Source organism: Hypanus sabinus, chromosome 4 (assembly GCF_030144855.1).
Source record: "Hypanus sabinus isolate sHypSab1 chromosome 4, sHypSab1.hap1, whole genome shotgun sequence".
NCBI lineage: Eukaryota > Metazoa > Chordata > Chondrichthyes > Myliobatiformes > Dasyatidae > Hypanus > Hypanus sabinus.
The window spans coordinates 93,585,968-93,598,529 of NC_082709.1; the positions used below are offsets into that span (position 1 = coordinate 93,585,968).

At 43.4% G+C, this 12,562-nt stretch overlaps 1 protein-coding gene across 2 annotated transcripts in view; it reads left to right on the plus strand.

Annotated features, from left to right (window-relative positions):
• sema5ba (sema domain, seven thrombospondin repeats (type 1 and type 1-like), transmembrane domain (TM) and short cytoplasmic domain, (semaphorin) 5Ba) overlaps nucleotides 1–12,562 on the plus strand; it is a 531,708-nt gene that overhangs the window by 231,525 nt on the left and 287,621 nt on the right. For both annotated transcript variants that reach the window (XM_059967676.1, XM_059967677.1), the window contains one exon: nucleotides 11,736–11,835. In XM_059967676.1, the coding sequence (XP_059823659.1) occupies nucleotides 11,736–11,835 (100 nt within the window). The remainder of the gene's footprint in view (nucleotides 1–11,735; nucleotides 11,836–12,562) is intronic.

The window sequence follows — 12,562 nt, forward strand, 5'->3', positions numbered from 1 at the left end:
ACCTAATACAATGTAAATGCTATGTAAGATAGTTGTTATACTGCATTGTTTAGGGAATAATGACAAGAAAAAAAGTCTGCACATGCTTGAACAACAAGTGCTGGAAGAGCACTTCCGGGTTTTTGTCATTTGTGGTTGGTTGAATTTGTGGGTACGGAATTCACAGATAAGGAGGGCCAACTGTATATTCAAACTACATTTATTATCAAAATATATATAGACTTAGTATATACTCAAAGTATATATACCAACAGGCTCAGTTTGGACTGTACTCGAATTTTCCAGTCTGGCCTGGTCCTTAAAGAGCAGTCTGGCCTCACTCTTGGGCCCAGACCCCACTGCCTCGACTATGTCTCACCTGGGTTCACTTCGCCTCTGTGCTTCAGATTGCCTCCATCTCCAGCAATGGCCAAACATTGACTCATTCTCACAGTCTTGATTTGACTTGTACATGTTACACCACAAACATCCTGCAGCTTTGAGACTTCAGTTCACACCTTAAAAATGCCATGCCGGACAGGCAGTTCAAAAGCTCAGCTCCAAATGGGAAATTACAGGCTATTGAATGCAGTGATCATTTCTGAGAAAAGGGGTGATTAATAGTTGTTTTTGCTGTAAACAAGTTGTCACTGTGCTTCACCAGCACCATCCTGAACCGGAAGAGTTACATGGATAACCAACTGAAGGAGAACATATTGAGGACTTGATGGTACGGTGATATTTACATGACTGGCCTGGTATAAAGATTCAAATCACTGATTGTGACTCCAGGATGGTACGTTGCCTCCCAGGTGCCATGTTCAGGGATGTTTCAGATCTGGTCCTCTGAATTACTAAGGGGGAGGGTGAGCTTCCCGAAGTTGTGGTGATGTTGCTACCACTGACATGGGTAGGAAAAGGGAGAGGATACTGAAGAGAGAATATGACGTATTTGGTAGAAAGCTGAAAAGTAGGATTTCAAGGGTAATAATCTCTGGATAGTTGCCTGTGGTGCCACCTTCCAGTGAGGGTAAGAATAGGATGATTTGGCTGAAGGGTTTCAAATTTGTGTATCAATGGGATTTTTCTGAAGGTGCCCCATTAACCCATTCACATCTCTTACCCAGCTCTTCCCCAACATCTCCAGTCCTTTACATTCCACTGTAGTTTGCCAAAGAGATCATCTAGCAGTTTACTGTTTGTGGGGTTAGCTAGCCCAAAGTTTTGGTACAGCCAAGTCCACTCAACAGGAGTAACAAGGTTATGTAGCTGCAGCAGCAAATCAGATTTCTGAATTACTAAGGTGAGCTTCCTGAAGTTGTGATGATGTTGCTATCACTGACATGGTGCAATCCAAGAGCATAGAACATAGAACACTATGGCACAGAACAGGCCCTTTAGCCCACAATGTTATGCTCCAACCTTTGAATCTACTCTAAGAACAATCTAATACTTAGCCCCAGCATAACATTCCATTTTTCTTTCATCCATGTGCCTCTCTGAGAGTCTGTTAAATGTCCCTAATGCATCTCCCCCATCTACCACTCACTGTGTAAGACACCTAACTCAGACATCCCCCCCCATGCTTTCCTCTAGTCTCCTTAAAATTATGCCCTCTTGTATTAGCCTTTTCCATCCTGGGAAAAAGGCTCTGGCTGCCAATTTCTCTATGCCTCTTATCATCTTATACAATACGCTTCAATCAAGACACTCTCATCTCATCTTGTATACCTCTATCAAGTCCCTCTCATCTTCCTTCGCTGTAAAGAGGAAAGTCCTAGTTTGCTCAGCCTATCCTCATAGGACGTGCAAAGGTTATAATGGTTGTAACAACCTTCTGATATATGTACAACCAAGGGTATTGTTCACCAGAGCAGAAATGTCATATCAGGAGTGGCCATATGAGCATGAGTGAAAATATCATTGTGTGCATTTCTCCTCTCCTCTTCATGCAGGTATTCCCAAAGAAAGAAGGAATTTTAATGGTGACAAATGCTGCTTGAGACACCATCAAGATCTCAAGCCAGTTGTCACACAAGGCAAATTAAAAGGCCTATTGAATATTTGCCTCATTTATTTACTTCTGTAATCTCTTTCAGTTCATCTACCCGATGAGATCTCTACACTTCACTAATTCTGCCCCCTTACACATTTTCGAATTTATTTAGAGGATCAAGCATAGAATGTACAGCACAGGCCCTTTGGCCCACAATGTTGTGCTAACTTTTTAACCTAGCCTAAGATCAATCTAATCCATCCCTCCCACATAGCCCTCCATTTTGCTATTATCCATGTGGCTATCTAAGAGGCTCTTCAATGTCCCTAATGTATCTGTCTCTGTCACCATCCCTGGCAGAGATTCCATGCACCCACCACTCTGTGTATATACCTACCTCTAACATCCTCCCTACATTTTCCTCCAATCACCTTAAAATTATGCCCCCCTCGTGTTAGCAATTTCCACTCTGGGAGAAAGACTATAGGTGTCCATTCTATCAGTGCTTCTTATCATCTTACACACCTCTATCAAGTCACCTCTCACCTTAGTTTGCTTTTAAGTGAAAAGCCCTAACTCACTCAGCCTTTCCTCATAAGTGTTCTGTATTTAATATTTCACTAATATTTGAGTAATATTGTATATATATTGTTTGATTAAGTATTCCTGTTCATTTAATTAATTAATTATGAGTTACATGTAAAAATAAGTTAGATGTATAGCTCACCGTGCTTCAAGTGATATGTACACATCTCTATTAAACTAAAGACCATATTATGCCTGTATTTTGGACTTGCTGTGTCTTCCATTGAATTAGTTTAATTTTTTTGAAGTTAGAAAACAACATTAGTGATGAGATATTTTAGAAAATGAACCCAACATGGCTACTGACCTATTAAAGTGCAGCAAGATGTTTGAAATAAAATAAAATGCAGCGTGTTCTTTACATGGGAAAACATGATCGAGTTTTTTTAAAAAGTGAAGCAGTAAACAGAAGAATTCAGGGTTCATAAAGAGAGAGTAGTGGGTAATAATTATCAGTTAAAAAATCAGAAATGACTGGCTACATTGGAAAGATTGACGTTTGATCACACAATGGGTAATTGGCTGATATATATACTGAGCTATTGGAACAGTATTGTGAAGCAACTGAAATTGCCAATTTGGCTCCTCCCACTTCCTCCAAACCAAGGGTGTAGCCATGGGCACCCGCATGGGTCCCAGTTATGCCTACCTTTTTGTTGGCTTTGTGGAACAGTCCATGTTCCAAGTCTATACCGGTATCCGTCCCCCTCTTTTCCTTCGCTACGTCGATGACTGCATTGGTGCTGCCTCCTGCACACGTGCTGAGCTCGTTGACTTCATTAACTTTGCCTCCAACTTTCACCCTGCCTTCAAATTTACCTGGTCCATTTCTGACATCTCCCTCCCCTTTCTTGATCTTTCTGTCTCCATCTCTGGAGACGGCTTATCTACTGATATCTACTATATGCCTACAGACTCTCACAGCTACCTGGACTATTCCTCTTCCCACTCTGTCTCTTGCAAAAATGCAATTCCTCCGTCTCCGCCGCTTCTACTCTCAGGATGAGGCTTTTCATTCCAGGACAAAGGAGTTGTCTTCCTTTTTTAAATAAAGAGGCTTCCCTTCTTCCACCATCAACTCTGCTCTCAAACGCATCTCTCCCATTTCCCGCACATCTGCCCTCACCCCATCCACCCGCCACCCCACTCGGGATAGGGTTCCCCTTGTCCTCACCTACCACCCCACCAGCCTCCAGGTCCAACGTATAATTCTCTGTAACTTCCGCCACCTCCAACGGGATCCCACTACCAAACACATCTTTCCCTCCCCCCCCCTTTCTGCTTTCCTCAGGGATCGCTCCCTACGTGACTCCCTTGTCCACTCGTTCCCCCCCATCCCTTCCCACCAATCTCCCTCCTGGCACTTATCCTTGTAAACGGAACAAGTGCTACACCTGCCCTTACACTTCCTCCCTCACCACCATTCAGGGCCCCAAACAGTCCTTCCAGGTGAGGCGACACTTCACCTGTGAGTCGGCTGGTGTGGTATACTGCGTCCGGTGCTCCTGGTGTGGCCTTTTATATATTGGTGAGACCCGACGCAGACTGGGAGACCGTTTCGCTGAACACCTACGCTCTGGCTGCCAGAGAAAGCAGGATCTCCCAGTGGCCACACATTTTAGTTCCACGTCCCATTCCCATTCTGATATGTCTATCCATGGCCTCCTCTACCGTCAAGATGAATCCACACTCAGGTTGGAGGAACAACACCTTATATACCGGCTGGGTAGCCTCCAACCTGATGGCATGAACACTGACTTCTCTAACTTCTGTTAATGCCCCTCCTCCCCTTCTTACCCCATCTCTGACATATTTAGTTGTTTTTTTTTCTCTCTCTCTGCCCATCACTCTGCCTGTTCTCCATCTCCCTCTGGTGCTCCCCTCCCCCTTTCTTTCTCCTTGGCCTCCCGTCCCATGATCCTTTCCCTTCTCCAGCTCTGTATCCCTTTTGCCAATCACCTGTCTGGCTCTCAGCTTCATCCCACCCCCTGCGGTCTTCTATCATTTCGCGTTTCCCCTTCCTCCCACTACTTTCAAATCTCTTAGTATCTTTCCTTTCAGTTAGTCCTAATGAAGGGTCTTGGCCCGAAATGTTTTCAGTGCTTCCTCCTATAGATGCTGCCTGGCTTGCTGTGTTCCACCAGCATTTTGTGTGTGTGTTGTACCAATTTTTCTAAGTGTTTTTGGCTTAAAGGCATGCAGTTTGCTTTGAAGTTTCACTGATCCAACCAAAGCAGCAGAAATGAGCTTTGCTGATATTGTCAGACTAATGCAGGGGCACTTAGAACCATAGCCATTATTGATTACAGAACCCTTTAGGTTTCAGAAGTGGAATCAAAAGGAAGGGGAGTCCATTTCAGCATACATGGCTGAACTGTAGAGATTGTCTGAGCATTGTCAGTTCAGTAATGGGCTTAGTGATACACTAAGAGATTGTTTAGTTTGTGGAACCTTAAAAGAAAGCATTCAAAAACAGCTCCTAACTGAAGCCCAGCTTACATTTAAAAGAGCAGTGGAAATTGCAGTCAGAGACTCAATTGACTTGCAGCCGGGAATGAATATGAACGTGAATAAAATTGCGGCATCGAAATAAAAACTTAGAAACTTGTTGCTTGGATTTCCAGCATCTGCAGACTGTCTCATCTTTCAATAGAAAACAGCCTGGCCAAACACATTTTGTTACCATTGTGGCAGGGACTCACATTCACCAGGCCAATGTAGATGTAAATTTAAGGGTAAAACTTGCAGAAAATGTAACAAAGTTGTACATATACATGTTGAGCAGTCAAAAATAAATAGACTGCTCAGGAAAGAGAAAAAAGATAAAAGGTTTCAAACTGAGCACTGATCAGCATGCTGTTGATAAAATATCTGATGATGCTGGAAGTGACACAGGATTAGGTAGACGAGATTTACTATTTAGAAAAAACAGGAGACAAGCAATATGGCTTACACCAGAAGTCAATGGCAACTTAATTAAAATTGGTTTGGCTGTTTCAGCCATTCCACAAAATGAATTTGAATGGCAATTCAAACAAACCAGACTGAAGTCTGCAGATTTTCAACTAAGAAATTACACTGTTTTTGTTGCGGGGCTTGGGGAGGATACTAATTTTACATGTCTTCAATTTGGGTGCTTTCTCAATTATCTTTTTTGTATTATATTATTATTGTATGTTTATTTTTGCACTGTATTAATGTTCTTCATTTTGATCTGGTTTTTTTATCTGTAGCGATGTAGAAAATGTATAAAAAAACTAATTAAAAAAAAGGAAATTACACTGAAGTAAAGAAAACTCCTGTGGGATTGACATTCATGACAGTGAAATACAACAACCAACAAGCCACATTGGGCTTGTACGTGGTAAACACAGGACGGTCAGCATTGCAGGACGTGATTGGCTGAGACAACTACAACTTGATTTGGAGACCCATCCACGTGCCAGATCTCTTCAATGATGCTATATGAAAGCGAATTAAGAAAGATACTAGATAATAAGGAAACTGCTTCCAAGCCAAACACTATGAACCATTGTCCATCAGAGGACAAACAGGAGTTGGTACCAACCTCTATGCCTTTGGCTGGAAAGCATATTAGAACAAGGAAGGATCATACTCCTCAGAGGAAGTGTGAAACTGATGAAAGCAGATGTCCCACTATAACAGTTATGGTACACAACATATCTGAGAAAGCTTCTGATATGTTAATCAGACAGTAACTTGCAAAATGTGGCTTGGTTTTAAGCTGGAAGAGAGTTCAAGGAGCTTCAGGAAAGTTGCAAGCATTCGACTTTTCTGAGGACAAAAACTAGAATCTACTCTGGATGAGGTTATTGAATGAACTTCAAGTGGGAAACAAGCTGCTCGTAAAAGTAGATGCAAAGACCAAAGCCCAGCTGGATGAATGGAAGGCCAAAAAGAAAGGAGTCAATGGAAATGCAAAAGCAGAGGATTCGTCAGATGTTGTAGATGAGGAAACCAAGAGGAAAGATCAAATCATAAAGGGAACAATCGAAGGATTAATAAGAGAATACTCCATTGAACTAAATGCACCTTCTCAAGATCAAGATGCACAAACTCGAAGAAGAAAATGGAAGAATATGAAAGTTGCCTATTGCTTTTAGAACCACTTCCTGCAGATTCCACCTTCAGAGCAGGTGACAAGGCAGCCCTAACAACAGCAAGGGCCAAATTGTCCCGGACCATCAGAGAGGCAAAGCGTGCACACGCCCAGTGAATCCACAGCCACTTCCCGGACAGTGGTGACACGTGCTACACATGGAAGGGCATTCAGGGCATCACCAACTACAGACAACATCACCTGATTGTGCGGGTGATGCCTCCCTCCCAGGTGCGCTGAACAACATCTATGCTCATTTTGAGGTGAGGAAATCCACCCCTGCTTCAAATGACCAGGTGCTATGCCTCACCATGGCTGATGTGAGGAGAACCCTGTGCAGGGTCAACCCATGGAAGGCTGCTAGACCTGACAATATTCCTGGCAGTGTGCTTAGAGGATGTGCAGACCAGCTAGCACATGTTCTCACTTACATCTTCAACATCTCCCTTAGCAGTGCCCCCATTCCAACATGCTTCAAGGCCACCACCATTGTCCCCATGCTGAAGAAGTCTTCAGTGTCTTGCCTCAATGACTACTGTCCCATTGCACTCTCATCCATCATCATGAAGTGTTTCGAGAGGCTCGTCTTGAGGCATATCAAGACCCTGCTGCCCCCCTCACTGGACCCCCTGCAGTTCACGTATAATCCTAACCATTTAACAGACAACGCCATCACCACCACCCTCCACCTGGCCCTAACCCACCTGGACAAAAAAGACACGTACGTTTGGATGCTGTTCATAGACTTCAGTTCAGCATTCAACACAATCATCCCTCAGAAACTGATTGGAAAACTGAGCCTACTGGGCCTGAACACCTCCCTCTGCAACTGGATCCTAGACTTCCTGACTGGGAGACCTCAGTCAGTCCGGATCGGGAGCAGCATCTCCAACACCATCACACTGAGCACAGGGGCCCCCCAGGGCTGCGTGCTCAGTCCACTGCTGTTCACTCTGCTGACCCACGACTGTGCTGTAACACAGAGCTTGAACCATATCATCAAGTTCGCTGATGACATGACCGTGGTGGGACTCCTCAGCAAGAACGACGAGTCAGCTTACAGAGAGGAGGTGCAGTGGCTAACAGACTGGTGCAGAGCCAACAACCTGTCTCTGAATGTGAACAAAACAAAAGAGATGATTGTTGACTTCAGGATGGCACGGAGCGACCACTCCCTGCTGAACATCGACGGCTCCTTGGTAGAGATAATTAAGAGCACCAAATTTCTTGGTGTTCACTTGGTGGAGAATCTTACCTGGTCCCTCAACATCAACTCCATTGCAAAGGAAGTCCAGCAGCATCTCTACTTTCTGCGAAGGCTGAGGAAAGTCCATCTCCCACCCCCCCCATCCTCATCACATTCTACAGGGGCTGTATTGAGAGCATCCTGAGCAGCTGCATCACTGCCTGGTTCGGAAATTGCATCATCTCAGATCACAAGATCCTGCAGTGGATAGTGAGGTCAGCTGAGAGGATCATCGGGTTCTCTCTTCCTGCCATTACAGATATTTACACCACACGCTGTAACCACAAAGCAAACAGCATTATGAAGGTCCCCACGCATCCCTCATACAAACTCTTTTCCCTCCTGCCATCTGGGAAAAGGCACCGAAGCATTCGGGCTCTCATGACCAGACTGTGTAACAGTTTCTTCCCCCAAGCCATACAATACCTCTTCCTCATTCTTCCTCAATACCCAGAGTCTGGACTGACACCAACTTACTGCTCTCTACTGTGCCTGTTGTCTTGTTTATTATTTATTGTAATGCCTGCACTATTTTGTGCACTTTATGCAGTCCTGTGTAGGTCTGTAGTCGAGTGTAGTTTTTGTGTTGTTTTATGTACAGGCAGTCCTCGGGTTACAAACGAGTTTCATTCATGAGTCCATCTTTAAGTTGGATTTGTACGTAAGTTGGAACAAGTATATCGGGTATTATTTAGTGTCAGTTCATCAAATGTTTGTCTTAGTATATAGTATATATTTTACCTTTCTATGCATATAAAACACTTAAGAAACGTACGTATTCCAATGATTAAGCCACTGAGTTGCTTAGTAATAATTGTAGCTTTCATCGGGGCAAGGCGTTTTACATGCTCCATTATTCTTACTTTATTTGTTAACCTTTAAAATTGTTCCAATCGTTGACCAACTGTAGCCTAACACTTTTCCAATGACCGATGGCGTTTCACCTCTTTCCAAACGCTTTATTATTTCCACTTTATTTTCAATCGCGATTGCTTCCCGTCAATGGAACAGAAACACTGCGGGTGGTGGGTCCTGAGCTTTGCCGGCTCCCGAGGTCCACTGGGTCCTAACGACCACCACACTGAGACAGGCTAAATGGGACAAGTGCGGACTGTGCTGGGTTTGGGTATTTGATCCTCCACAATATTCTCCGTGGGTATTTAAACTGGAGGTGGCAGTGTTTTTTTTATGAGGTCAAGTTGCGAGCTCGACATCAACCAGGCACAGATGGTATGGGAGTTACTGTATCGACATCAACCCGGCACGGGAGCAGTCTGTCACTGGATCAAACTTGCTGATCTCACTTTGCCAGCAGTCGACCGGGGTCAGGGTGAATCTTACTAAGAAAAATTTAAGCCAAATGCAAAGTTAAACACTCAACACAGTGTCAATGGCAATGACTTAAAAATGGCAGACAGCGTCATGATCTGACATAAAATGGCGGACGGCGTTCTCCTTCCTCAGTTTGTAAGTACGAGTTGTCCGTAAGTCGGACGTTCGTAACTCGGGGACTAGCTATAGTTCAGAGTAGTTTTTGTATTGTTTCATGTAGCACCATGGTCCTGAAAAAATTGTCTCGTTATGGTCGAAATGACAATAAAAAGTGACTTGACTTGACTTGGCTCTGAGTCAACTGCTACAACCAGCACAGTGTACCTGAGTCAACTGCTACAACCAGCACAGTGTACCTGAGTCAACTGCTACAACCAGCACAGGGTACCTGAGTCAACTGCTACAACCAGCACAGGGTACCTGAGTCAACTGCTACAACCAGCACAGGGTACCTGAGTCAACTGCTACAACCAGCACAGGGTACCTGTAGTACCAGTACCTGAGATTGTTTCACAGCCAAGCAGAGTGACCTCCTTGTCAGGAAAGATGTTATCCCAGAAGCATAAGAAATCCTCCATAATGATTAAATTTTTACACCTGAATGGGACAATTTAAAATTTACTATGCTGTGTATGTCTGTACAGTAGTTGTGTTATATAGTATATTGTGTATATAGTTGACATGGTTTCTGTATTGAATTGGAGTTTATAGCTAGGCAGGGAGAACTGTTGTGTATTTATTGTTTCATTAGTACTTGAATAATTTTGTATATGCAGTGCCTATAAAATATATTCACTCCCCTTGAAAGTTTTCATGTTTTATTGGTTTACATCATTGAATCGAAGTGGATATAATTTGGCTTTTTTGACACTGATCAACAGAAAAAGACTTTCATCTCAAAGTGAAAACAGATTTCTACAAAGTGATCTAAATTAATTACAAATATAAAGCACAGAATAATTGATTGCGTAAGTATTCACCCTCCTCCCCAATATGACACACCAAATCATAACTGGTGTAGCCAATTGTTTTTAGAAGTCACATCATTAGTTAAATGGAGGTCTGTTTTTGGAGACCTGTGTGCTGTCAAGGTGTTTGAATTGACTGTAATAAAATACACCTGTATCTGGAAGGCCCAACTGCTGGTGGGTCAGTATCCTGGCGAGAAAAAAACCCATAAAGGCAAAACAACGTTCCAAGCAACTTTGAAAAAAAGGTTATTGAAAAGCACAAGTCAAGAGATGGATACAAGTAAATTTCCAAGTCTCTGAATATCCCTTGGAGTATAGTTAAGTCAATCATCAAGCAATGGAAAGAAAATGGCTCAGCTGTAAATCTGCCTAGAGCAGGCTGTCCTTGAAGACTGAGTGACCATGCAGGAAGGGGTCTAGTGAGGGGGACCACCAAGAGTTCTATGATAACTCTGGAGGAATTAAAAGCTTTGGTGGCTGAGATGGGAGAGACTGCGCATACAAGAACTGTTGCCCAGGTGCTTCACCAGCTGCAGCTTTATGGGAGAGTGACAAAGAGAAAACCACTGTTGAAAAAACTCACACAAAATGTTGGCTAGAGTTTGGCAGAAGGCATGTGGGAGACTGAAGTCAGCTGGAAGAACGTTCTATGGTCTGATGAAACCAAAATTGAGCTTTTTGGCCATCAGACTATGCACAGAATTAAAAACACAGCATCCCTACTGTGAAACCTGGTGGTGACTGCATCTTGCTGTGGTGATGCTTCACTGTAGCAGGCCCTGGAAGGCTTGGGAAAGTAGAGAGTAAAGGGAATGCAGCAAAATACAGGGAAATCCTGGAGGAAAACCTAATGCAGTCTGGAAGAGAACTGTGACTTAGGAGAAGATTTATTTTCCAGCATAGCCAAAGCTACACAGCAATGGCTTAAAAATAACAAAGTTAATGTCCTGGAGTGGCCAAGCCAGAGTCCAGACCTCAATGCAATAAATAAACCTCAAAACAATAAACATGGAAACTTCCAAGGGCTTTGACCCATAATTCTTACTCCCCTTTGAATTAGTTTAATGTTTTGAAGTTACAAAACAAAACAATTTGACAAGCTCTTAAACTGAAGCAGCATCATCTCTAAAGCTTGCTTCCTACAACGCAGTGACTAGAACTGAACACTATACTTAAGTGTGGACAAACCAACATGGTATCGATTTGCAATCATTTATTTGCTCCACCATTGCTAGGTATTCTTTCAAACTGCTAAGCCCCTAAGTTCCAGGATTCCCTCCCTAAAACTGTCAACCTTCCTCTTCTCTGAAAAGCCCCTTAAATATTAACCTATTATTAAAACTTCTCTCACCCACCTAATACCTTCATATGTGGCTTTGTCTTAAATTAGTTAGCTCAGCATTCTAGTGAAATCCCTCAGGATAATTCACAGCATTAAAATCACCATTTGTTGATGCTCGATAAGCATTTTAATGACTTTGTCATCTTTCTCTCTTTCTCCAACAGATTTGAGTCCATGGGTATCAAATTTTAGCTTTCCAGGAGTCTCTGACTATTCTCAGCTGGCTATTGATCTAAGCAGGAACCAACTGATAATTGGAGCCAGGTATGGACAACTTCCACTGGCGTTGCTTTCCTGAGTTTTACTTCTGCTTGGTTCCATTTACAGTGTCAGATTCACTCTTTCACTCACATATGCGCTGCAATTAAGATGTATGAGTGGTAATTATGAGGGATACAGATAGAATAAATGTGCTGGTATTTTTCCACTGAGCTTGTGTGAGACTGGAACTGGAGGTCATGGGTTAAGGGTGAAAGGTGAAATATATCAGGGGATCCTGAGAGGGAACTTCTTCACTCAGATAGTAGTACAAGTGTGGAATGAGTTGTGAGTGGAAGTGGTAGATGCAGGTTTGATTTCAGCATTTAATAGAAGTTTGGACAAGTACATGAAATGGAGATGGAAGTTTGGACAAGTACGTGAAATGGAGAACTGTAATCCAAGTACAGGTCAATGGGTCTAGACAGAATATGGTGGTGGTGGCATCCGTCGGTCTCGAGATACCACGGATCTGCGCCTGGAGTTTCCAGGGCACAGGCCTGGGCAGGGTTGTATGGGAGACTGGCAGTTGCCCAAGCTGCAGGCCTTCCCCTCTCCATGCCATCGATGTTGTCCAAGGGAAGGGCACTAGGACCCATACAGCTTGGCACCGGTGATGTCGCAGAGCAATGGGTTGTTAAGTGCCTTGCTCAAGGACATAAACACGCTGCCTCAGCTGAGGCTCGAACCAGTGACCTTCAGGTTACTAGTCTGATGCCTTGCCCACTAGGCC